The 26,073-nt window shown below is 40.3% G+C and overlaps 1 protein-coding gene across 2 annotated transcripts; it reads left to right on the forward strand.

The window, feature by feature from the left end:
* The first annotated feature begins 6,546 nt into the window (after window positions 1-6,546).
* On the forward strand, window positions 6,547-24,979 carry LOC6594258 (protein CREBRF homolog). Of its 2 annotated transcripts, none has more exons than XM_026994512.1 (5): window positions 6,547-6,609; window positions 21,860-23,923; window positions 23,983-24,238; window positions 24,302-24,427; window positions 24,492-24,979. In XM_026994512.1, the coding sequence occupies exons 2-5, from the start codon at window positions 21,962-21,964 to the stop codon at window positions 24,599-24,601; spliced, it is 2,454 nt and encodes an 817-aa protein (XP_026850313.1). In that variant the 5' UTR covers window positions 6,547-6,609; window positions 21,860-21,961; the 3' UTR covers window positions 24,602-24,979. The 2 variants fall into 2 exon arrangements, with proteins under 2 accessions (XP_026850313.1, XP_002019981.1); XM_002019945.2 differs by lacking the exon at window positions 6,547-6,609 and adding an exon at window positions 12,791-13,604.
* The last annotated feature ends 1,094 nt before the right edge of the window (window positions 24,980-26,073 follow it).

Here is a 26,073-nt window from a genome sequence, read left to right on the forward strand (position 1 = left end):
CATTTTTGAATCTACAGCTGTCTTGCAGCACTGGGCCGCGGTCCACCTGCAACACTGCTGCCCACTGCAACCCTGTGTGTAGAATAGCAAAGCAAAAGCAAATGGTAAACACCATAGTCTTCATCTTCAACCTGCGACCTGTATCTTCGATCGAAAGCAAACCAAAAAGTCTTTGATTTTTTACAAATATAATTTAATTAATTAGTTGAAAGTGTGTGTCTGCCAGGGGCTATAAATTTCAAGCTGGTAAGTTGCTTTAAGTATTCAATTAAAGCCTTTTAATTTTCTGCCTTGTAAGCAGTGTATGTAAATAGTGCTGCTGGCTTTGTTTCTGTTTGTTGCTGCAGCGAACAAAGCGTAAGAGAACTAGATGAGAGTGCGTGCGTGTGCGTGTGCGTGTGTGTGTATGTAAGAGTGTTTGCCCCGCCCCCGTTAATTAGCATAAAACGCTCGTAACCACAAAAGCAGCAACAACAACGATAGAAACGTGTTGTTGCTTGCATTTTCCAAGCGCACACGCGATGTGGATGAGGAGGCAGGCCGTGGTTTTCAGCTGCTGCTGCTGCCTCTGCCTGCCCTTCGCCTTCACCCATTGTCGGTCAGCCGTTGGAAACCTGTTTGTTTGTTTGATGCTGCTGCTGCTGCTGTTTCTGTTGCTTGTTGTGATTATGCCTGTGCAGTGGGCTACAATTTCCATGGCCTGTGCAAAAACCGAAAATTGGCGCGAAAACTTTTCCAGCTGCAGAAAAAATGTGTCAGTCAGGCAATCAGCCAACGGGCGCATGTTGTCTCAATTTTCAATTCTCTGTGGGTGCATACTTCGCATTCAACTGCACACCCCCCCTCCACTTTGCTCTCCTTTGTCTGTCTCCCGCTCTCTCTCTCTCTCTGTCTCTGTCTTGCTGGCATACATAAGCTTCCGCACATGGTCTTCATTCATGGCACACTGACTGTTTACTCCCCCCCCACCCCATACCATTCTCTTGGCTGAGGCTGCTGCTGCTCTGTTTTTGCTTTGCTTTGTGTTTGTTTTGACTTTGCAAGTCCCGTAGATTTTCACGAATGGAATTCAAAGCATAGCTTTGCATCGAACAAAAGTAATTAAATCAATTTGATTGAAAATACTCTAGGCTTTTGTGGTGTGCAAGACAGAGATGGCATGTGATGCAATGGGAAATTTAATTTTTCATTTATTTATGCCAAAATCATATTAAACAACCGCTGCTCTGCGGCAAAACCAAACCAGAGCATATATTTATCTCCCTCACACTCACTGCTGGTCCCATAAGGTCGCACCAACCTGCCGGGAATACAGCCATTATTTGAAGTGATATCATTCATAAAAATATTAAGTATATTCCTTTTTATTTATTATATATTTTTTTTAAGGGTATTAAGGCTTTCGGCTTATCGTTGTGTGCCTTTTTATGGTCTCTCCTCTTTGTTGCCGTGTTCTTTTGGCCATGAGAAAGTTTCTTCAACCTTTTGGGGATCTGCTCCACCTCAAAGATCGCCATTTGTCCAGCCGAGTGCGAAGGGGAGGGGGTTTAACCCAGGTTGGAAAACTTTACGGGAAAGGCACCCCAAACACACACACAAAACATCCCCCAAGGCGGCAAAGCTCAACCCCTGTCCTTGGCATTTCTAGGACTTGCATTTCCTTGGCTTTCCCGATGCTTCTTTGCTCTTGGTTTTTGGGGGTGCTTCCAAGGACCCACTGATGACATGACATTGTAATGGCCTTACACACACACACACACTCGCTGTATGGGAGGGGTGTGTGTGCTGCTGCTGCACCCCTTACAAGGATCCCCTTCGTTGAGGGGTGGGTTTCGCTATTGTGGAAGTTCTTTAAAGCGTTTTTTAATTCCTTTACATGTCCAAAGAGTATTCAAATTCCCTTTGTTCCGAATGGGAACTCTGTTGAATGCTGAATACCGAACGGGGAGGGAATCTCATTTCGCGTGTTTCTCTGGAATTTACTCTCTGGCACCACGTGCTTAGATTTCGGGATTTCTTGTGAGTCATGAGAGCCGGTAAGCACAAAGGGGGCTGCCATGAAGAAATTCAACATCAAACTAGAATTCTAAGGGAGAGAAAGATCTTCCAATCAGTTTCTCGTTCCCATTCGAATGGACGTTCCCTGACTAACTCACTAATTCCTTAATTATTTACTCAAAACGAAATTCAAACTGCGAGGAAGACAAAGACCCGAGAGAGAACCCTAATATGTGCACCCCGCTAAGGGAAAAAACAATCAAATTTTCATAATTTTTCCCTGCCCATCTGGTTTTTTCCTTAGGGCACATGCACACCTAAGAACAATGCCGGCGCCCCGCTGGAAACTAGTTTCCCCTCATTTTCACGAGGAAAAACAGAAGGCAAATGCCTTGTAACCAGTTTTCGCTAATTTGTGCGCACGTGCAAATCCTTACACAAAAGATCCTCCGATCCTTTTCAGCGGAAACTGGTTTGGTAACCTCCTCCCTCGAGACAAAGAGTAAAAGTGTTGGGTTCATACCGCCGCCGGGCCATTGACACGGGAAATTAAGGTTAATTCATCAAAATATACGAAAAGTTTTCATGTAAAAAAATTCAGTTTTCTTGGCTCATTTGTCTCTGGGATAATTGGTACTTTTTTCAAGACATTTCCAGGGGGGTTCAAATGGTGGCGAGATGATGCAGAATTATCATACATATTATATGAGAAAATTGGTTGGTTATAAATGAGAGTTTAAGATGGGGTTCAAGTTGAAGAAAGCTGAGATCAAAGCGAGGATCACTCATGATCACTAAAATAAGGGTTATAATGAAGCCAGGTTCAAAAGGCATCTATTTAAAAAGTGATTTTTTGTTAAGTTTTCTATGGTTTGATAGGGTTTTTGTTTAAGATTTTTAATGTATACAACATACAACAAATAAAACATAAGATACAGTTTTGGTGAGAGCCCTGGCTCTACTGGCTATAGTTTCTGTTGTAAGATCATTTTTTTTTAAAGAATCTTAAGATTCTTAATTTATCCCAAATAATAGTTTATCAGCTAGGAAAAATCTTAGACAGGGTTTTCGATTTGTAAAGAACTTTAAAATAAGTATTATATAAGCTACAAATAAATTGTCGGGCAGAAGATCTTAGTTAGGGATCGCTAGAAATATATTTAATGGTAATATCTAAAACTCAAACCACTTTCCCTATAAAATACAGCAGAATTCCATTAAGAACTGACCTAAAACTAGCTTGATATTAGATGGAGCAAGTCCTGGATCGATAGCCTTGAATCTTGAATGAAATTCTATCTTCTAACGTAGCTTTGAGGCATAAATCACGGGCCAACCATTGTTCCCATTCGGATTGTTCTACTGCTTACAGAACTTTGTAAGACAAGAGACAATGGACAAGGACTGGAGACAGGCCGCTTGCCCCAGATAAGCATGAAAAGCATCCTGTGGGACTGCCACAAAATTCAATTTCCAGTTTGTTCAGAACAAAAGCACATATGGATCAAAAGGCAGTCGAGGCGAACACAACTCGAGGAGCAGGAGATCTACTGAGGAGGAATCAGGACAATAACAATAACTAGGGAGCAAACAGGGGACAATGATATGGAAGCTACCCTTAGCGTTAGCCTTAGTTTTATATTTTTTATGTTACTTTTATGTTTTTCCAATTTATCACGTTACGGCTATAAAAACAGTTCCCGATTTCCTTTCTTTGTTTGTAGCTTAGGTGCTCTCCGCGCTTTTCTTGCCCCCTTTTTTCCATCTACCGCTCGATGGAAATGTAAATATAAAATTTTAATAATAATTGAAATGAATTTCCCTGCGTAAACAAACGCTGAAAGGAAAACGGAGGGTTGATTGTAAGAAAAGAAAAACTGCATGCGGCAACCCACAGTTAAGTATGTAATTTTCTGCCATCCCATATGCAGATTCCATGGGGTTCCATTTCCTCGGAACTGCCACTGACAACCGATGATTTATAAACGGTTTTTTAATCGTCTGCAACGCTGCTTGTCGCCTGGCCTTTCCATTGAAATTTAAATTTCAGTCTCGGTAAACATTCTCAATCGAATCTATACAGTAATTGAGCGTTAAAGAGCGTGAAAAATGCATGGAAGAAGGGGGAAAGCCGAAGAAAATTTAATTGAAGTGACTCCTTAAAGAGTGTCAACTGTACTTGGGATTATGATAATCGACTGGAACTAAAAAGGGGAGAAGCATCAGGATTATTGGAGGTATACTTTGGTCTTAAAAGGGGTTACTGAAGGGGGATTTGTAGGGCTTGCATAGAAGAGTACTAGCTTGTTCCATTTCTTGTACAAAAAGATAAGATGGGATCCTAAAATCATACCCTAGACTTTAGGATAGTGCAAAGAGTTTCAAGAAGTTCTAGATTACCATTTGGAGGGATTACAAATGTTGGTTTAAATACTCGTAGAGCTGTTCAAGAAGTCCTTTAGAGGACATTATCTTTTATTGATTTGAGTTTCAAGTTCAAAAATGTTCTATCTTTCAGCTCTTAACAATTTTCCAACTCTTTTTTGAGCTTAAGAGAATCTTATTTCACATTCTCTACTTATATTTAATGGCTTGCCCAACCACCCATTCACTTCTCTCCACGTTTTATCCACCCACAGAACTCATAAAAATTTCGCAAGTCTGTACTGTACTTTTTTTTGTCCTTCCTTCCTTACTTTTTTTGGGTTGCATGTCCACGTTTTTCCTTGGCATCAACTAGCATTATTCAATGGGAAAACCCGCTTACTCCTCTCCATTCATGAATTCCTGCGCCCGCCAGCGCTTTTCCACCCCGCGTCGTTTGATGGCCAAACAAAAAGTTAAATCGAGGAAAAAAAGAAGAGAGGAGAGGTTTTTGACGATTGAATGAATATTCTTCGATGCCTTCGGGGTTAGTTTTCGAGGGTTCCCCTCCACCCCCTGGCCGGTGGTTATCTTCGAGGATACTGTTTTTGGCAGGATATTTCTCTTGTGCGCCGGCTCTCCCGCATCGACTGGCATGGTAATACCCTGTAGTCGTGGAGCATAAAGGGTAGGCGCTATAATGAGAGAGTTTCCGCAAAGAACTGGTAGTCGTAATATTGTAAATGATCCATAGACTAGTGACTATAAAATTTAGTAAAAGCTAATTTTTGTTGTATATTTTGAACCTAAAATCTTTCTTTAAAATCTTTAAAAATATCTGTGCTAGATCGGTGCAGGTTGTATATCGGTAATATTTATAGAGATCTACCAAAAGTCGTCGTATAATATGGGGAGGCGTTTTGTTGATCAAATAAATCCAACAAAATACATCTTATGTATGCACACGCTATGTATGTTGTTTGTATCACTATTCTCATGGATTCTCTTTTGTCTCGTCTCGAGTCGACCATAATGACGCTACTGCTCAAATAGAAGCATTCACATGAATTCACATTTCCTTTATTATTATGGGAACTGTTGCTCAATTCTATATATTTTTATACTGAGGGGTATCCCTCTAGTCGGTACAGCGATTCTTCTTGTGTGCCTAGTTTCATCCTTGTGTGTTTTGGTGGTGGAAGTAGTTGGGTTAGTAGAAGGTTGTGTTGTGCCAAAACGCCGCCACCGAGCAACCTGAGAGCACATCTCCTGCCTGAATCGAGACTCGGGACTCCGAGACTCTCTAAGCATTCCGCCGCTAGACGCTGACACAGTTATCGACTGCAATTCAGAAAGGTCGGTTGTGTCTTCGTCGTTGTCGTCGTCGTCGTCGTCGGTTCGCGTTTCGTCCTTCTTGTTCGCGTCGCGTAGTCCGGTTTGTTAGGGTCCCCTCGTGTTCCGTGTTGTTTCTTCTGTTGTTCTGTTGCCTAATCCTTAAGATAGAGTTATTCAAGCATTGTATTTAATCAAAAGTCTCTGTCTTACGCGTCGCTTGTTCACGTTAATCGCATTTCGTATCAAAAAGACTGCCTGTCCTTATTTTTTGTTTTTCGGTAAGTTGAAAGGAGTAAATCCCTGTCGCTGTCGCTGTTGCTGTTGTCTTCCGTGTGTCGGCCGCCTATAACCTTGTCAGTAGCTGCAAGTGCTAGCCATTAATTACACAAAGTAGATACCAGGCGCTATGCATATATACATATATATCTTCTGTGTATATGTATAAACGATCCATAGACCGTCTGCCGTTGCACACACAGACAAGAGAGAGTGCTGCAATTTTTATCGCGCTGTCGTGTCGTACATATATACAGTTCTCTTTGTTTCGCTTTGGATTTTGTTATAATTTCAACAACTTCCGCATTGTCAAACATATAGGATTGGCTCTATATATAAACTATATGTACATATATGTATATATCTTCTGGCGTTCTGCAATCAATGAAGCAACCCACACAAAGTTCTTCTATACTAAAGAGAAAACTAAATTTCTGTTTCGCCCCCCAAATCATTTATGGGTTTTTGCAAACTCATTTTCGCACTTTGTACTTTTCCACCGTTGAATTCCAAGTTCCATTTGGCTTTAAAATTCAATTTTTTCTGTATTTCAATTTCTTATTCCATTTACAGGTCTGGCATTGAATAATTTACAAATTTCGGAAAGAATTACAAAAAGGCATTTTTTTTGAGGAGGTAAGTTTTTGATTATTGTGGGGGGGGGGGGGGGGGGGGGGGGGGGGGTACAAAAATACTTGTGGTACGAGTATGTGTGGTGCATATGTGTAAGGGAATTTGGGATATATTAAAATTATTGATTTTAATTTACTTATATTATGACATTTTAGTTCAGTTTGCTTATAAGTTTTCCTCAATCATAAGACAACTTTTAACCTTACACCACCGGTAGGGCTATACGTGTCACGCGTCATGCGGTAGCGCACTTCAGTCAGGCTTGCGCTTATGCCAGGGGTCCAGCGGGTAACAATAATTGGTAGAAAATATTAAAGATAATAGATGAATAAAGGGAAATTACTCCGGTATAAATTAATAGAAATTTAAAAAAAATATATAAAAAATCCCTGCGCACTCGCTTTGATCGTGAGTAAACTATCGGACGACGAAGAGCAAACATTTTTTATAAAAATAGACAGATGTACATATTCCTTATAATTGTATTAGGTTGATTAGAACAGAAAATTGATTTTTGTTTATAACAAATTTAAGACTAAGTTACATCTTTAGACCCCATTTCCGTTTTCCCTTTGACGTTGTGATTCCGATACTCCCTCGCTCTTGCTGGCTCCCCTTCTCCAGGTGTCACACACTGCACGATGAAGAGTGTGTGTGAAAGAGAGAGAGAATGAGTTAGAGCGTGGAAAGCTTTGCGTAGCCACTGCAGTGTCATTTGTACCTTCTGCCTATAATAATGATCTGATCGAGGCGACATTTTGAAGCAAACTTGATTCAGTGTGATATCACAGGAGCTTACACAAAAAATTTGGTTGCTCTAGCTCTAAGAGACTCTAAGAACTAGGTTAGAACTAGAACATACTTGGCTATAACGATTCATCTATTGATGCTGATCAAGAATTCTGGGTGTTATACACATCCACTGTCACCTCTGTATACCCCTCGATTACCGGGTATTAAAGACACCCACAAATACGGAAATCCCCTATATAAATCTTTTTTTGCATCGCTTTCTGCACAGACATTTAATTTCATCAATTGATTATATTTAGAGCTTGAGCTTTGTCCAATTTCTGCTTCGCGATGACGTGCGTTATTAGATAATGATAATGCCTAACCATGCTTCACTGCAAACCAAAAAAAACCACCAACCGAAACAAAAAGCCCATAAATAAATAAGTAGTAGCCCCATGCATTGGCCCTGAACTTGACTTGAGTTGGTCTTTTTTTCTCTCATTTTTTTGGGTGGGAAACAAAGTCAATGCCTCTGCAGCTCTATGGTATGGTCCGATATACTGTGTATAATAATAAATGCTTAGTTGCTGAAAATATTGTGGGTTTTGGCTGCTTTATTTTATCAGATTTTCGTTGTACTTTGTTGGGGCCAATGAACGTCGTGAACGGCGTTTTCGCAAATCAGCAAAAAGTGCGGCGAGGGGGAAAAGCGAAATAAGAAAATCAAGAAAATATTGTTAAATGTTTTTTTGTTGTTGTTTTTGTTTTTTGAATCACATGCAAAGTGCATGTGAGCATTCCCTGATTTTAAGTGTTCAGGGAAATAGCTCATCGGTACTCTTAGAGTAAAGGGAAGGGGTATATTATAGCCGTATAAATGTAGGTAACAGTTAGAAGGTGACGTATAAACTGGGTCTATCCCAGTGAGAGTTTAATAACAACTTGTTTTAGCATATTTAGCGCTTACTCCTAGATTTATTGAAATAAATGTCGATATATAGGAACTGATAAGCGGGTATCTTAATGTAGAGCCACGTGTGCCTCGACATAAATGTTTTGACTGGTTTTTATTGGAGAATCTTGAGCAAAATATTGTACATATGTATTGCCTATTTAAGGTTTCTTATGTTCTCTCTATACTCATATTTTTTACAAGACGATATGTTGAGATATATATTTTATGGAAACAAAACCAACATATGGCCTACGGTTTTTGGCTGAAAATTCAAATGTTGTTACTGTTTAAAATGTTTTATGAGTGTAGTTTTTAAAAAAATTCTGGAAAAATGCTCCACCAATGTTGATAATATTTCTATAAGGACGAGCGACACGAAAACCGAAGCAATCCAACCTAGGGGCGCTGTGGCAAGACGCGCGGCACGTTGAACCGCTTCTTAACGCGTACATCTAGCAGAGGATAAAGTCTAAAGTTCTTAAGAAGATTTTTTTACATTGCATTTTTAAACAATTTTTATTTAAAGTTTATTTAGAGATTTTTTAAAGTATAAAAATATATTTCCTCACACAGAAATGTTGTTAAAATTAAGTTTTAAACCATTTTTGTAATTAAAATTTTTTTTTTAGAGATTTCTTAAATTGTTCTCTCAAAAAAGAATTTACTTAACAGAAAAGTTTTTAAAATTAAGTTTAAAAATTTTTGTTGTAACTTACAGTTTATTAAGAGACTTATTAATATTCCCATAGTTCCAATTTCAAAGCAAAATACTGGGAAAAACCCCTACAATCCCTTTACCCCAGATACCCGGCCTTGTATTACCTGATAAAAGCGAAATTCTAAGAATTATCAAGGGGGAGGCTTTCCTATTTTCCACCGAAAACAAAAGAAAATACAAGCTACAAGCAAAAAGAGAATGAGAGTGTTAAAATTTCTATTGCTAAGAGCCAGAACCCACCCGTTCCCCCGCTTTGGTACGTCTGAGGGGGCCTCTTGTGCCAATTTCCTTATGATAAACATAAACAAATCGATACGCGTCACAACAACGTCTATAAAGAGGCAGAGAGAGAGAGAGAGGGAGCGCGAGAGAGAGTCTTGAAAGGACTGCTGCGGCATCAGTATATAGACTAACGAGCTTTGTGTACACATTCGCCGGCTGCCCCCCACGCACACCGCACACCTCCCCATAGGGGTTGCTATATAGAGAGCGAGGGAGGGAGAGGGAATGATGGAAAATTACGACGCAGAATTGAGGCTAAGAAGGATGTATCCATAAGCAAACGATGGCACCTACCTACCACCTACCACCTACCACCTCTGTCTCTACTTTCTCTCTCCCTCTCTCTGTCTGTGTAGCTTTCTCTGCCTCACCCTGACCGCCCCTCGACCAGTCGAGTGTCCTTGAGAGTCTGCTATGATTGGCATTTTGTTATGCTTCTCCACATTCATAACAAAAACAATATGCGAATCAAAAATCCCCCATTCCCCGAAGAGTCTTAGGGAAAGGCTTGCCAGAAGAGCTTTTCCCCAGCGGTGGGAGCTTTGAGGCCTGCTGGCCCCCAAATTAATTAATTAATAGATATTTATGCTTTGTCACGCCATCAAATTAGGTAAAAAACAAACGGAATGAAAAGTCCGCGCCTCAGCATAAATTGTAAAGGGCCTGGAGGACAACGCCCACAACAGCCGTTATTCAAGGTCTTTGAAAGCTTTGCACTGCCTTGAACTTCCTTTCACCCAAAAAGAGAAAGTGAAAGTGCGTCGATAAGAGAGAGCAGAGAGCGCGGTTTAGGGCCAAGCCCTACGAAACCCGAACTGGCTTTTCAGGCCCTCATGGATGTTCCATGTACATATAAGTATTTTACACTGGAAAATATGGTGGGATGTTGTAGATCTTTTATCGTTTGAGTTTTCCTTCAGTGTACACTCCCACGCTGTAGCTGTCAGGCATATCGAGAATATTTTGTAAATAACCAAGCCACCCACGTCCTTGACAATCATTTAACACATTTCGCCGCATACATACTTATACATAGATACATATACATATACATATATGTATGCATGTTGTGCTGTGGGTTGGGTGTCGTGTCTGTTTTTGAGTAGATTGAGCGTGGGATTTGACTGTTATCCTTGGTGCTCCCTATGTATCCCTGAAAAGGCCGTGGACGTGGCCTCTACTAGTGCTACTGGCTCTTGGCTGTGTGTGCGTATTGCTTATGTCGCAATTTCGCATTCAAGGATATTGTCGTGATTTTCCGTGACTGCAGGGGGGAAGGGGGCGAAAATAACATAAAAAAATACATTCCGTGCGTCAGTTGGTTATTTTCCCCTCGATTAGAATGGGATTATTCCCTACTCCCACATGCCATCCGTTGTTCCTCTTTAATATTTATGGAAAGAACTTAATTTTATGGAAAACCGACTTTATTTTGGGGAATTTCGATCACGGATTAAAGTTTATACATTTTTGAAGTAAACTTGCTTCGATTATAGTGGACTATCGTTAGGAATTATCGCACCTGATTACGATCGGTTGCCTGCCTCGCGCCTTCTCTCACTCGAAAGACAATATGAATAGAAAGATGAGTAACGCCCATACATTTAGCGGGCTCCAGGCTGTCACACAGAGTAGCTTAGCAGTAAGGGTTGCATTTTTATGTCAGACAGATACAAAAATAAACCAGAAAAACTTTTATTAATGAATTATTGAAAATTTACTTTTATGTATCTTTGTATAGAAAATGTATTGTACTTTTCATAAGAAATAATTAAAATCTTTAGATGGTTTTAAAAAGGCACCAAAATAAACCCAACCCCAAAGGGTCTTTATTTATTTACTGTATTGCAAGCCAAGCTCTTTGCAGTGTTGAATTACACTCTAAAAATGACAGATTGCATCAGCCGAGACCGAGACCGACCTCCTCCCTAAAAAAAAAACGCAACTAGAACCAATCGCTTAATAAAGAGGAAAAAGAAGCAACAAAAAGCCAAATATACAAATACAAAATGCGAGAAATAAAACCGATAAAAAGAATTGATATTGTTGTTGCTGTTGCTGTTGATTGTTGAGCATTTGTTGTTTATAAACAAACTAATAAAATAAGGAATTCAGAGAGAGAGGGAAAAAAGTGCATCGTCAGGGGTTAAAAACGTTTGCTTTTTCTATAGAATCGGTTCTATCTTGCACTTTTCTTAACTACATATAAATACTGTGTACATTTTGTATTTGTAGATACAGATACATTTATTGTTGTATTCATTCCGATGCTGTAAACAAGTTTTATTTTTACATTTGCGAAAAAAAAAGAATCAGAATCAAAGCACCAGACAATTTCATAACAAAAATTTGCATAAAACAAAAACAGCCACTAGAAAAAACAGAGAAATAACAAAGAAAACACTTTAGAATGGGGGATAGTCGACAGTGGGGTTACCTTACAGGTAGAAATGGAATCCTGTATCCATTTTGTTTATGGAAAAATGAAGATACTACAGGAAGTGCGGCAGGAATACCTGCAAAGTATCGTTTAGTGCGAACTATTAGATCTTTTTGGTGATTTATGGGATGGCTGTTACATACACTTCCCACAATACCTTAGACCCTTTACCCTACGAATACCGTGGACAATGAGCAAGAAAAGGAAATAAAACCGAAGTAAACAACAAAAGTGACGTCAAAAGAGCGAGCGAGAGAGAGCTTTGCTCAAGAATCAAATGCACAGAAGAATAATAAAAACCGAAAGCAACAACAAAAATACTGACTGTACTCGGAGCTTTATTTTGTGGTTCTAACTCGCGACCGACACCGCAGCCGCCCCCGCCCATGCTCCCGCTCTTGCTTCAACCGGCATACATATAGCCAGTCGAATGGAAAAGTGGAAGTGAAAGAAGCAACAGACAACGCTGCCTATATGTGTGTGTGTGTGTGTCATGCGCATTCAAAGCTACACTCTCTCTCCCTCTCTTGCTTGCTCGCTGTGTGGACACAATCAAAACAAAAGCAAAGCGGCAAGCTTTTGGTTTTTGTCGCGAAGCTTTGTGTATTTTTTATCAATCGGTCAAGAACAGAACGTTTGACGAGGCGAGCGCAGAACCACACAAAAAAAAAATAATAGGGAACCAAAAAGCAACAGTGTACAAAAAGAACAGTTTATATTGTTCAACGCGTGCTGTTATTCCACACACACACGGAAGAAAGAGTGTGAAGAACGAAAACAATTAAAATTGTATAAAGTAAAGCAAACAAAAATTAATAAATGTAAATAGTTTGCTGGTCCATAATTCAATTAGCAAGCAATTAAAAAAACGCGCGCTCAATCTGTGGGCAGCATTTATTTAAACACAAAAGTTCGAACTAGTTTTCCCGAGGCAAAAGTCGATATAAAAACCCACTAATTTGCATAAATAAATAAACCAACAAACATAAACGCTGCCAAACTTGATGCATGCTTTGGAATTTGTCCACAAAAACGTACATAAATACATGTGTGTGCCTGCGAGTACATATGTATATGAATTCTTTTTAGAAGCAACCCGACATCCCAACCCACACACACACACGACTACCTACTCCAAACAACAGCCCGAACGTCGCCGAGCAACACACGAACGCGAGCGCAAAGCTCTCGCTCTCTCTCTCGCGATCATCAATCGGTATTTCTTCCCCCTCAATCACATCAGATCGCACAGCTGGTGGAGTCAGTCGGTACCCAGCAAAATTGACAACAAAACGCCAAGAACAAACGAAAATATTATGAAAATTGTTGTAGATTTTTGCCAGTAATTTCCAAAAATCGAAACGCGGAAAACAAAGCAAAAAATTTCACGAAAATATATACAAGTGACTGACGGACGCGATGATAAGAATTACTTATCAAGAAATTCATACAAAAGTGTGCGTCTAAGTTCTGTGTGTTATGATTATAGTAGTATGTGCAGTTGGCGTCGTGCTAATGTGCTTCATTATAAATAAATTTCAGTCTTAATCTCTGCCACATGTGTGACCCAGTTTTATAAAGAGAGAAACCAAATAAAACTGAAGAATACACAAGCAACAATGAAATTTACATACATATGTATAATCGAGGCCCTCCCCCTCCTTAATGTACGTGTGCCCATGCATAATAATTAATTATTACAAAAGCGAGTGAACACTTTAACCGAAATACAATTTCAATTAATTAACAAAACATCAAGGAAGTAATATAAACGATATTTACAACAAAACCAACACCAAATACATATTTTTTCCGGTCTTGTTTATAAACCAACGAGGTGCCAAAAACCAATAAGAGGAATATATAAGGTTGGTAAATACGAAAATTGTGTGTATATATGTATTTATAGGAAAAAAATGTTGAAAGATTAAACGAACGACCCGAATAATTCACAAAAAGAAAAGAAATCAACAATGAAATTAACAAAAATTTAAACCAAACATTAAAAATGATGGGCTATCAAAAAGATCTGGTTTTCTGACAGCAGCGGAGGCAGGGCAGCGAGAGGAAATGGGGGAAAAATAAGCCAGAGCTAAGAGATCCATTGGGAACATTGTAATGCTGAGTTTAGACTCGTGTAATTCGAATACTTCGGTGTTGTGCCCCATTAAAATTATACAACTTAAACCCTCTGATAAGTCTTGACTTTCTTACAAATTTGATGCCTCCCTCACCCACTAAGCTGACACATTTTGTAATTTACGATCCCCTCCGAACCAATTAAAACATTCCTTCGAAATAGAAAACGAAAACCAGAGTCTTTCCCCCCTTCCCACCCATTGTAAGGCGAGACCAAACAAAAACCGAAACCGATCTAAATCAAAACAACAACAAAAACACATAAGCCTCGCCTGTAAACTATAAACTATAAACTATAAACATTCTCTCAAGTTTTATTTATGTATCGGGAACAGAGAGGCCTCGTTCAAGAGGCCATTAGGCCAGAGCTCAGGCTTGCGCACAAAAAAATACTTTTTATATTTTTTCTTGGGATCTATCAAGCTACCAGAAATGAAATCTCTCAATCCTTAAGTACTTTTGAGGCTGGAGAAGGTTCTCCATCTATACTTTTTTTTTTAGCAAAAAACACACAGGAAACAAAAGAAAATCAACAAAAATTAAATTAAGTTTGATTTCAATTTGAATTTTGTTGGCTCGATTTGGTTTTTGCTTTTTTTGGGTTCAGTGTCAGTGCGAAAATTCAAGGCTGAAAACTGTTAGTGTTGACCGTGTGTCTCTAAGCGAATACCAAAAAAACCAGCCTAAAACCTGCCCATATGTTGGGCTCCCCTACCTCCACAGCCAGTTTTGAATTGAACCCCAACAGAGCCCCTTTGTTGCCTAGGCGCCACAATGTTGGAGAGGGTAAACTTTCAGCTCTGGAAAGCATTGGATGCTGAAATTTTGGGTAGGGTAACGCGCTCAATGACTCAACAGTTGAGCGCACGATAAGAATGGTTGAGGCCCCATAATTCGCCACAGAAACAAATACACAAAAATATAAATTAGGGCAGTGCTGACAGGGAAGAGATTATCCGTCTGATTAGGATGTTGATTGTGGAGTCCAGAAATGTGCAGAACAGGAACCCCAAAAGACCCCAAGAGGTTTCACAAGGTCTCTATGGAGTGCCCTTATGTTTCTTTCAGTGAATCATTGAATGGACAATAGAATAAAATTAAATTGAAAAATAATTGCCAATTGTTTAGACATCGTGTAGAAATTGTTTGCATATCTTAAAGCAAAATAGTACTTCAAATGTATCCTGAAACTCTGCATAAATTGATTGACAAATCGTTTGAAACTTCTCTATCAATCAGAAGCAGATTAATATCCATATATGTATATGCATATAGATTTTGTTGCCATCATATCAAACAGTAGTTCCTTATCATAACAGGTTCTAGAATCTACAGCGGGATATCTGATCGTATCAGTATACTATTTATACTATTTCCGATTCCAGAGATGATCTTTCAAGCTGGGTTTATTGCATCATTAGGCAAATGGATCGCCCTTAAAACAGCTGTACTCAATCGAAATTACATTTTCTGTATTCTTGTGTATTTTATATTATTTTGTTATATATTCTATATACGGTCATTTGCTTTTGATGGCCTTCAACTTTCTTTGTTGCCGGCGCTGCTGGGAGGCGAAGTTTTTTTTTCAGAGGCTGTGCTCTGTTCTGTTCTGCGGATGCGGCCATTAAGCAAACTTGTTTGCTTTTCTTTGAAATTTCTTCAACAAAAAAATATTTTATTTATAAGCATACAAATTTTGTTAATTTTTTTGCTACTGTACGCCTGTCTTTTGCCTCTGCCTCTGTGACTCACATGGGACTTTACTTTATTTGTTTACCCCCAGGAATTGTGGACACACACACACACACACACACACACACACACATAGAAGACACCAAGCTCCGCACCGCGAAGTAATGCCTAGCGGCAGTCCCGCGGGAGCGGAACTACCATCAACATTCCCATTCCCAACAACCCATCCCCCCCCCCCCCCCCCCCACCACCCACTATTGTTAATATTGTTTTCCCAATAAAAAAAAAAAAAAAAAAAAAAAAAAAACACACACACACACACACAGATACAATGTACAGATACAGATTTGTAGGCAAAGCCCTTTTTTCTGGGTCAATACCTGGAAGGAATAAAAAATCTATTCTCGTTTTGTCGATAAAAGATTGTTGTCAGCGGAGGGGGCGGAACTGAAAATTTTTTTTCATTTTGTTGCGAATATAAACATAGGTTTTCCATCTTTTTGGGTTGGGTTTATCTCGAAGCGAACGATAAGATAAGTTCAAATGTTTTGTGGTACGAAACAGAATTTGCAAAGTGCCTCTGACCCATTGAGCGTATTACTTATCAATTCCCATTGTCGCTGCTCGTCCGGCACGCGGCTGTGGGCTGATAAGAGGGCGGGACGACGACAGCTGACGAGCCAGACGCCTCTGTAGAGGGTCTGGTCGATAAGCAGGGCGAGAGAATCGCCAGTCTGGACGGCTCACGTGTTCTTCCACGCCTCCCCGAGGGAATCAGCATCAGACGACGGGCTGCTGATCTCCTCTTCAATTGCACTGCTATTTGTCTGCCCCGTCTTTAAAGTCACGATTTCTAGACAGAAAATACAGAAAGAGAGGGTGAGATCCTCCCATACACACATGTACCCATATATTTGCTTAACTTTTCAGCCGACTTGTGCTAATTTCCCTTTGTGTGCTGTACAAATATGTTGCTAAATCGATATAAATTGATTTTAATTATTTATCTATTAGCGAATCAGTGGGGAAGCAAACATCTTGTACTTTATCGATTGATTGTGGTTTCATTTCGCTGTTGTGATGATGCTGTGGAGGATTTTATCTCTTCCAGAGTGGCTTAGCAGTTCTCCTACTCTTGAAAGAACAGTCTTTCCTCTTTGTTATGAGGTGCTTCCTAGGAATGAATCTCTCTATGCCATTCTCAAAAGTTTGACTGGATTTCTAGGTGTTATACTATTTGAGAAATGGCACGAATTATCTATTTTTACTATACAAATCTTAGCGGTTTATCTGTTATAATTTTTAAAATACTAAACAAGTTGTGACCCCAAAAGTTTGTCATCTTTCTAAGAAAATATTTACAATAATCCTTATAGACAACCAGAAAAAAATAAATGAAAAACGATTCATACGCGATTTTCCGATTTAAAGGGGTGATGACACAATTATTAAATATACTGCTTCAATGTGATATCATAGGAATATCCAGCTGTTCTTAGAATCCAAAAAAAAAGATCAAAAATGAAATTTAAAGTCTTTTTGTAAAGTTCAAAGTCGATATGTATACAAGCTTCTATGCCACACTTCCCTGATCTGTTTCTCTCTCTGCGTGTCTTCCTTCCTCCATCGAAAACAGCAAATTTACAATTTGCGTCAGCTGTTTGTATAATAAGTACGAGTATAAGACAGCAAAGGCAAAAAGCAAAACAAAAACCGAACGCGAACGCTACAGAGCGTGTTATATCATCAATTGCCCAAGCTATGCTAAAACATTCTTAAATATATAACAAAAAAAAATACCAAAATGTAAATGAAAACTATGGGGAATCAAATCGAGTAAATACCCCACACGTGCACCCGCACCCAACACCTCCTGCTCTGGCCGTAACATTTTTTTGTGTCTATTTTTTGCACACTAAAAATAAATCGAAGGAACTTGCACTTGGCTCTGCTCTGCTCTGTTGGGGCTACCTCAACATAAAAACATGTGTGCGTGTGTGTGTGTGGGTAGGGGTGGGGGAGGTGCATGCAAAAGATGCGTGTAGGGGGGCGGGGGTGTGCCTAAAATTAGAGCAAAGAGCATGACACAAAGAATAAAGGTGACTTGCACAAAATGTACAAGAACAAAGAACAGACGGAGAAAGAGAGACAGAACGGATGCAGTCGGAACATGTGACGGCGATGACGAATGTTGACAATAACAAAACAAATCGTACAGAGAGAGGAAGAGAGAGTGAGAGAGAGAGAGGCGGGAAGATGGTAATGATAGAGCGTGCCACCTATGTGTAGGTCCCCATCCCATTCCATCCCCCATCATCAGGCATTGACCACTGCCACTGACCCATTGATAATGCGAAACGGAAGTTGCCGCCTTCTGGGCAACGGTTATTTTTTATTTTAATTTTTTTGTGAACTTTTTTGTGAACTTTTTTGTTTTGTTTTGAATTTTTCGCAGAGCTGTATAATAATATTGTTATCAAGAGCAAGGGGGTGGCAAAAGTTGTAGAATGTGATTCAGCGTTAAGCAGTTATCGATAGAGTTCCAGTACAGAAATGTGATCATAGACTTATAATTGAAACATGACGTAAAATAACAAAACAGTTAACTGATACAAAGGAAAGGGAGAATATACAATTCAGGAGGGTTTAGTGCAACTCTGTAAGAAACAGCTGATCAAAGCAAGGCATAGCACCATGAAAAGATCATAGACCTGTAAAGTATACATATGTATATCCTGATCACAGATCTTTAAAGTACAGTCATAGGGTTCTACTTTCTGGTCACATTTCCTCGTGTTTCTTCCATAGTATTGTGTGTTGTTTCACAATCGTGCAAATATGCCCGTGCCGTACCGCAATCAACAAACCCAAGCATGAAATCCCCACACACACACACACACATGACCACATCTAGTATAAATTCTGGCGAAATGTAAAAGCTTCCCCACACGCTTTTTTGTTGTTGTAACAACCACAGACAAAACTCGTCAGTCAAGCAAAGCTAAAAAAAAGCTTACTCTCCTATATACTCATATATAAAAAAAATATATTTTTATATATAGCTAGATTCTACGAAGATGGCGACAAAAGCAAATAGACGGAAAACATATGTTGCTCTGCGAGAGCACGCAAGTGTGAGAGAGCGGGGGAGATAAGCGCCCACAGCAGGGCTGCTCGCTCTCGAAAGCTTTTTACAAGCGTCTGGTTTTTGTTTACAACTTTACGAGTACATGTGTGCTTTTGGGAGCGCGCGTGTGTGCGTGTATCTGAGTGGAAAACAAAAGCAACTCTGCGATAAATTATACATTCAAAACAAAATATAAAAAATAAACAGTTTTGACCTTGAGTTTCGGTTAACATTTGTTCTCTCTCCCCCAATCTCGCTCTCGCTCTTTGGTTAGGCCCTCTCTCTGTCTTTTCCATAAATTGTTGATAGCAAGCCACGCTAACAATTTATTTGTATTCCTCTGTTCCTCTTTTTTTTGCTTTCTTTTATAATTGCTATTATTGTTATTTCATTATTTCATCGTGTGTTGAAATTGTTTGAGAAGCGGCACATGTGTTTATAATATTGCTGAAAACTGATTTTGATTTATTTCCCATTTGCCTTTGCCTCTTTTCTACCTAAGTAAACGCCCTACCAAAGTGGTAATTGGTCACGCCTCTGACCGGAGATTTGTACTTTGACCCCCGCTCCAACCAAATGCTCCTCTCCACGTGCACTGGTCACAGTCATGCCCAAGGCCATATTACACTATCTTCTGAGAAAAGCGCACCCCCTTTCTGTGTTGAAAACTGCGAGTGAAAAGTGAAATTCATCGCAGGAATCACTATTTTCATCTCCCTCCTGCTGCCCTGTTCCTCCACAGCGCGTTTGCTATAGCTGTGCTCTTTTAATGTACAATTCCAGCTGATTAGAGCGGGTTCTTTTATGACACTGTGGATGTAGTAGATATACATATAATATTAAATATTTATTCATATTTACTTGGTCTCTCTGCCTTTTCGGTTATCAGATGTTCGTTTCCCCCCCAAAAAGCAGTTCTCTCTCTATCAAACATTTCGCGTTTAGAGAGTGTGTTGTGTCTGTGTGTTGGGAATTTTTTTTTATAGTATTATACATTATATTCTCTTCCACTTCTCTCGCCTTAAATTGAAATGTTTGCTTGTCTTCTTTTTGAGGTTTTTTTTTGTAATAAATTCTTTTTTTTTATTCCCTTGCCTCTTCTATTTCTATATATGTATGTACATATGTATGTATGTTTGAGACTCATTTAATTTCGTATATAAGCACCCCTTTAGACGTTTCTGGTTCCTATGTTTTTTGTGTGGCTTTTTTTACGAGTATTGTTTGGCCTTCAGCGCGTTCGACTACCTTTGACGAATATTAAACAATTTCAGAAGGAAATAGAAATAGGCAATAGCCAATAGGCAGCAACAATGTAAAGCGAACAAAAAAATGAGAAAAAACCAGAGAAACCAGAGGCAATCACTTAGTTAAAGTAGAATTTTCCCATGTGTATAGATACGAGTGTGCCTCCCTCCTTACCCTTGCAGCGTGTGACCTTCAGTTGGTCTGGCCGAGGGGCGGGCAGGGAGCGTTACAAAGTTCAAATCGGAATGGAATGGTATGGTCGTGAAGCGAGAGAGAGAGGGAGGTAGGGAGAGAGAGGCGCTATCAGTCGGAATGTGTTGACTTATCGTCTGTAATGGATGAAAGATAAGCAAAATGGAGGGATCCCAGATAGAGAGTTTATTGCAGAGGCAACCCACACTTGAACACTGTCCAGTATTCAATGGGGATTAATTATATAGAACAATGTAGTCTTCCGATGTGGAACTTTGTCTTCGGAAGCAATCTTTTATTTCCAAAATCTTCTATAGTTTCGAAACCCTAGAGATTCAGCACATTCGTTTTGTGTGTTGTTGTTTTTTTTGGCAAATCCAAAAGCCTACTCAACAATTTGTTTCTTGTTTTTTTTTAGTTTTGTTATCGCTTTAAATAACAAAACAAAAAAGGAACCACGTCAAAGGCCCCGGCTATATAATCTCCATTCTTCCATTCCCCTACCCCAACACTTTGCAGATTTTTTTTTTTTTGTGAACAACAAAATAGAGAAAACAAAACCTTTGAGAAATCATCAACAATTTTGTTTTGTTAATAAAAAAAAAAACGAACAAAAAGCATAACAACTATATAAGTGCCGCAAAAAGAAACAATAAAGAGAGAGAGAGAGAGAGAGGAAACTATTGGCAAAATTAGTAAGCAATTTTATTGTGGGCTGTTTTTGAAATCAGGTGAAAGGCCTCGCACAAGAGCCGATGGTGGTTCCAAAACAAAAATATAAATAAATTTGTTTACCAAAAAAATACCATAATTTGTGCTTTCATTTAATCAAGAATTCATGAATCAAGATGGAAAAGTGCATCTAGTATTTGGGATTTAGGATTTATCAGAATTAGTGCGAGAAAATTAAGAATTGGAATACAGGGAATAGTGGCATTATGGCAATGAAATATAGTTCTTCTACGTACATTTAAGGTGAATTGTACTTGTAGAGATTTAAGAGAGATTTACTGGAAAAAACTAAAGATACATGTCATGTGCATGATTAAATACTAATTTAACGAGTTTTAACCTTTTTAAGTTTTCTGTCGTATTAAAGCTACCACGGAAACTATTTACTCCAGCTTGAAAAGGTCGAAACTTGTTAAAATTGTATTTAATTATGCACATGACATGAATATTAACTCGGGCAATCTCTTTGGCATCATTCGCTTGTCAAGTCGAATATAAATAGTAAGATGATTAACACTTGACATTTCATTGTTGCACGATTTTCTTGGGCTGTCTTTTTGAGCAAGGACGTGCTCTTGAGTAGAACTACTTACTTTTGACCTTGCTTGGCACTTATCATAGAGTTTCTACTTCTTTTCTAATCATAATTTAATCTAATCCAACACTTGTTCGAACCAAAAGATTGTGACCACGTGAGTGATCAATAATATTCAGGGGTTCCGGCTCCAGATAATAACTGCATAAGAATTAGCATAAAGGCTAATGCAGACTGAGAATTGGGGTCTCAATAATTTACGAGTTGGAGCAATTTCCATTTCCAATGGAAATGCCAGTTGGTAGACCAGTAACCAGTGTCAGTGCCAGTGCCAGTGCTCCCCGCTCGGTGGCCTGTGCTATGTGGTGGTCCAAGGCTGTCTGGCTGGGCATAATAAAAAACCGATGATAATGTATGCGTTTAATTAGCTCCACCATTCTCTTTCTCTCTCTTTTTAGACATCGTAAAGTGTGAACTGCGCAGTCGCAGTCGCAGTGCGCCGGCGCACAGCCGGAGAAGCCCCCGCACTCGGAGCAGATATTCCTTTCGGGCCAATTACGATGACAGAGAATCAGCTGTATCCCATGTCATCGGAATTCTTTGACACTGGCTCCAACAGCAGCAGTAATACGTTGAAGTACGATCTGTATTCCCTGGGATCGAGCGTTGTGGGCGTTGCGGCCCTGCCCACATTGACCATCAATACGGGCTATGGGAGTAGCAACAATCAATGCTCGACGGGCACCACAAATACCTGTAATGTAATGCTTAGTACAACGGCCATAACCATACCACGTAGCAACAATCACAACCAGAGCCATCATCATCCGTACCAGCAGCCGGATCTACAGACGCCGCGACATCATCCCAGTCCGTTGCATACATTGCCCAGCATGGCGACCCACCACCAGCAACACCAGCAACAGCAGCAGCAGCAGCAGCAACAACAGCAGCAACTCCAGCAACAGCTGCAGCAGCAACAGCAGCAGCAGCAGCACTCGCATTTGGCTTTGGGAGAACTCTCCGATTTCGGTTTGGATGCCCTCGATGCGGCCTCCCTGTCGCCCACATTGCTGCAGGACGTTAGCCTGAGTGCTGCATCGCCATTGAACTCCACGCTGTACAACGGCGGCAACAGCAGTGGGGCCGGGGGCTACTTTGCACCCGATATGAGCCAAACGCTCAGCCTGAACGTGGTCAGCGAACAGGTGCTGCAGCTGCAGGACGGCGTCGCCGGACAGAACGAGCTGCTGTACGAGATGACGCCCAATTCGAATACCATGTGGAGTGATATCAGCAGTGCCATTATCCATACCAAACACGAACCATTTAGTCTAGACGATGATTACATTTTCCCCAACGACAAGGCTGAAATACAGGCCGCCGATCTGGCCGATCTGAATGGCGGTGACTTTCTGGATGTCATTGGGAGCATAGAGGACTTTCTGCCCCCGGCAACAGTCTCGCAAAGTGTCAATTTCATGTTGTCCCCGCAGGGGGCCCAGGGACAGGACTCGCTGGTGGCACCACCCATGGAGTTGCTTCAGCAGCAGCAGCAACAGCAGCATCAGCAGCACCAGTTCCATGTCGGCAGCCTCCCGCAATCGCAGACGCTCCTCACACTGACCCAACAGTCGAACAGCAGTGCCTCCACTAGTCCCTACGAGATCTACCACAGTACACCGCAGAAGCCGCAGCAGCAGCTGGCGGCCAGCTTCTCGCCCGGCAGCCAAGCGTCGCACTCCCCATTGACGCCACCGCCGCCGCCGCACGCCAATCGCTCCCAGTACCAGATGGTCAAGTCGCGGAACATGCAGGATCTCATCAAGAAGGGCTTTCCCATGTCTTCGCCGCCGGAAAGATCGATGCTGAGCCAGTCGGCCGCCCTGAGTCCGGGCGGCAGCAGTGGCTTTGGCAGTGCCGCCTCCGGGAACAGCACTGCCCCGGATGGAAGCGGTCCGAGCAGCAGCAGCAGCAGCAGTCAGGCGGCCGGAGGGGCTAGCAGTGTACGCAAGTCGTTTGGCTTTCAAGGAGGCTCCATGGAGAGCAGCAACTCGCAGCTGAGCCGACTGAGCTCGTCGGCGCCCACCCATCTGGGGAATGAGCAGATTTGGATGCGACGAGAGCCGCGTCAGCATTTACTCTCTACCGGCTCGCTGGCCGAGGCCGAGAGCTTCTCATCGCTGAGCACGGGCAGTGTCCTGTCGCCGGATGGCATTGACTTCTCGCAGGACGATGAGGACGACAACTCGAGTGAGAATAGCGACAACTACGACGACTTTAGCAGCGACAACGGCGGTGGCTCTGGCGATGAGGACGAGACACGCACCTCAACGCCCAACCAATTGTCCAGCAGCAAGGGGAAAGAGCGCTTCTTCTGGCAGTACAATGTACAGGCCAAGGGACCCAAGGGCAAGCGTTTGGTCTTCCAATCCAAGCTCGAGGATCCGCATCATCTCAACGAGGTCACCGATCCCGTCTTCAGTCCCACCTGCTCGGTGCGAGGCATAAAAGTGTACAAGGTATGGACCCTAAAAGCCAAAGAACTTTAGCCGATACTGATATTTCTTTCCCTTTTCAGCATAGCGGAAAGGCCCGCAAGGGCGATGGCAATGACCTGACACCGAACGCCCGAAAACTGCACAACATTGGCAAGGAGCTGGACAAACTGAGTCGCACTATCAACGACATGACACCCGTATCGGAGCTGCCCTTCAATTCGCGTCCCAAGTCGCGCAAGGAGAAGAACAAGCTGGCCTCCCGTGCCTGTCGCCTGAAGAAGAAGGCCCAGCATGAGGCAAACAAAATTAAGCTGTATGGCCTTGAAATAGAACACAGTACGTGATAGGACATTCCTTTGCCATAACTTTATTAATAAATCATAAACCCTATGCTTTCAGAGCGCCTCATCAATGGCATTGCCGAGCTCAAGCAGGCCTTGGCCCTTAAGCATCGCACCAAAAGTCTGGGCGAGTCCACGGAGGAGGTGGATCTGCAGATTGCACGCATTTATACAACGGCCAAAAGTAAGCACTAGACGATTCCCCTTTAATTTTTCTTAGAATTCATCATTTTATATATTTTTATTAGCTGGTGTTTGCATCGCGGGCGGCTCTACGGATTTCGTGAACAAAGTGCTGGAGAATATGCGCGGCGGCTTGCACAATGGCGGCCTGGAGGACCTGCGTAAATCATCGTAGACCAAAAAAAAACCCAACAACAACAACCACAACAACAGATTAAAAGCTAACGAACCGCCCATCAAGAATAGAATAGTTTTACGTTGTAGAGATGTCCCGCTGATAAAACTGATAACAGAACTCAGGATGGCCTCTCCCCCCAAAAAAACCCTCATCAAAAAAAATACAATAGATGTTGTTTTTAATGTTTTTTTTTTTTGATAATGTTCTGCTGGAGTGATATAATATTGATAACCGATATATAACTGTGATTTAAAGAGCCTGGGCTTTGGATGTTTTTTTGTATGGCATGCAGATGAAAGCCTTTAAAAACCGAAGAACCAGAGCCAAAAAACAAAAACAAAAGAAACACAAAATTCCTTTTGAAAATGAAACATTAACGAAACGAAACAAAACAAAACAAAAACCGAAAAGAAAGAGGCAACCACACAAAAGAAAACAAAACAAAAAACTAAAAACAAAAAGAAAGAAAATACTAAAAATACGAAATTTTGTTTAGCCATTAAGTTTTTTTTGTTTAAGGAAAGATGAGAAAAATATTGTCCAGGAATCTGAAATGGAAGGATGGATGGATGGAGAGCAAGTGAATCGCTACCAGTTTTACCTGCCTAGCGAATAAGGGAGGAAGGGATGAAGGATTAGGGATGGATAAACAGTTTCTAACATAAAAGAACGCTATAAATCTTAAACATATATGAGAATAGGTTTATATACAACTGCGATTTAATTGTTTAAGTTTTACATTTTGCTATAATCATTGTCTATCTATCTAATTTGGTTCACTGTTGTAGGTCTTAGGTTTTTCTGAATGTGGATAAAGAGCTTTTATTTAAACAGACACATGAATACCTTATGAATACATAACACTTATCGTTAATCCAAAATTGTTTCGGCCCCCTTACACACAATATTCAATTTAATATTAATATATTTAATGGTCCTTGGTTGTCAGTTTTTAAGTTTCTTTTTGCAATTTTGTTAATGCAAGTTTTGATTGATTCCAGATGATGGGAATTTTTGATTAATTTACTTATAAATACTATAAGAACTATACTGTAAACATATACATATATACTATATACATATGCGTGGTGATATAATTTTAATTTTCCTTTTATGCTTTTATTTTCCTGATGTTAAAACTCTCCATAACCAGAGAATGAAATATTTAGTCTTAAGTTTTTTTCTATTATCCATACCTTCAATTACAAGTTTAATCTTTAGGTCGTCGCATCATTTATCAAGTTTAAATCCCCATTTCGCGGGCTATTTCCAAAATTAATTTTTATAAAAATACAAAAAGAAAACAGAAGAAAAAAAACACCAAACAAAAACGTAATCTTATTTTGAGTTTTATTATTAAAATCTATCTACTTTATTTTTATTATTACTATAATTATGAATACTTTTGCTCTGCTTCGATGCTAATTTTGTGATATTTGTATTCCGATTTTTTTTATTTGTTGTGCGGT

The sequence above is a fragment of the Drosophila persimilis genome, unplaced genomic scaffold (genome assembly GCF_003286085.1).
Source record: "Drosophila persimilis strain 14011-0111.01,24,50 unplaced genomic scaffold, DperRS2 tig00003933-arrow-pilon, whole genome shotgun sequence".
Classification (NCBI taxonomy): Eukaryota; Metazoa; Arthropoda; class Insecta; order Diptera; family Drosophilidae; genus Drosophila; species Drosophila persimilis.

What these genes read in the sequence shown, in the direction of transcription:
- LOC6594258 (XM_026994512.1), top strand. Translation starts at nt 21,962, where the DNA reads ATGACAGAGAATCAGCTGTATCCCATGTCATCGGAATTCTTTGACACT. An exon ending in GAGGCATAAAAGTGTACAAG is followed by an intron (nt 23,924 to 23,982) that starts GTATGGACCCTA and finishes TTCCCTTTTCAG; the next exon opens with CATAGCGGAAAGGCCCGCAA. An exon ending in TGGCCTTGAAATAGAACACA is followed by an intron (nt 24,239 to 24,301) that starts GTACGTGATAGG and finishes CTATGCTTTCAG; the next exon opens with AGCGCCTCATCAATGGCATT.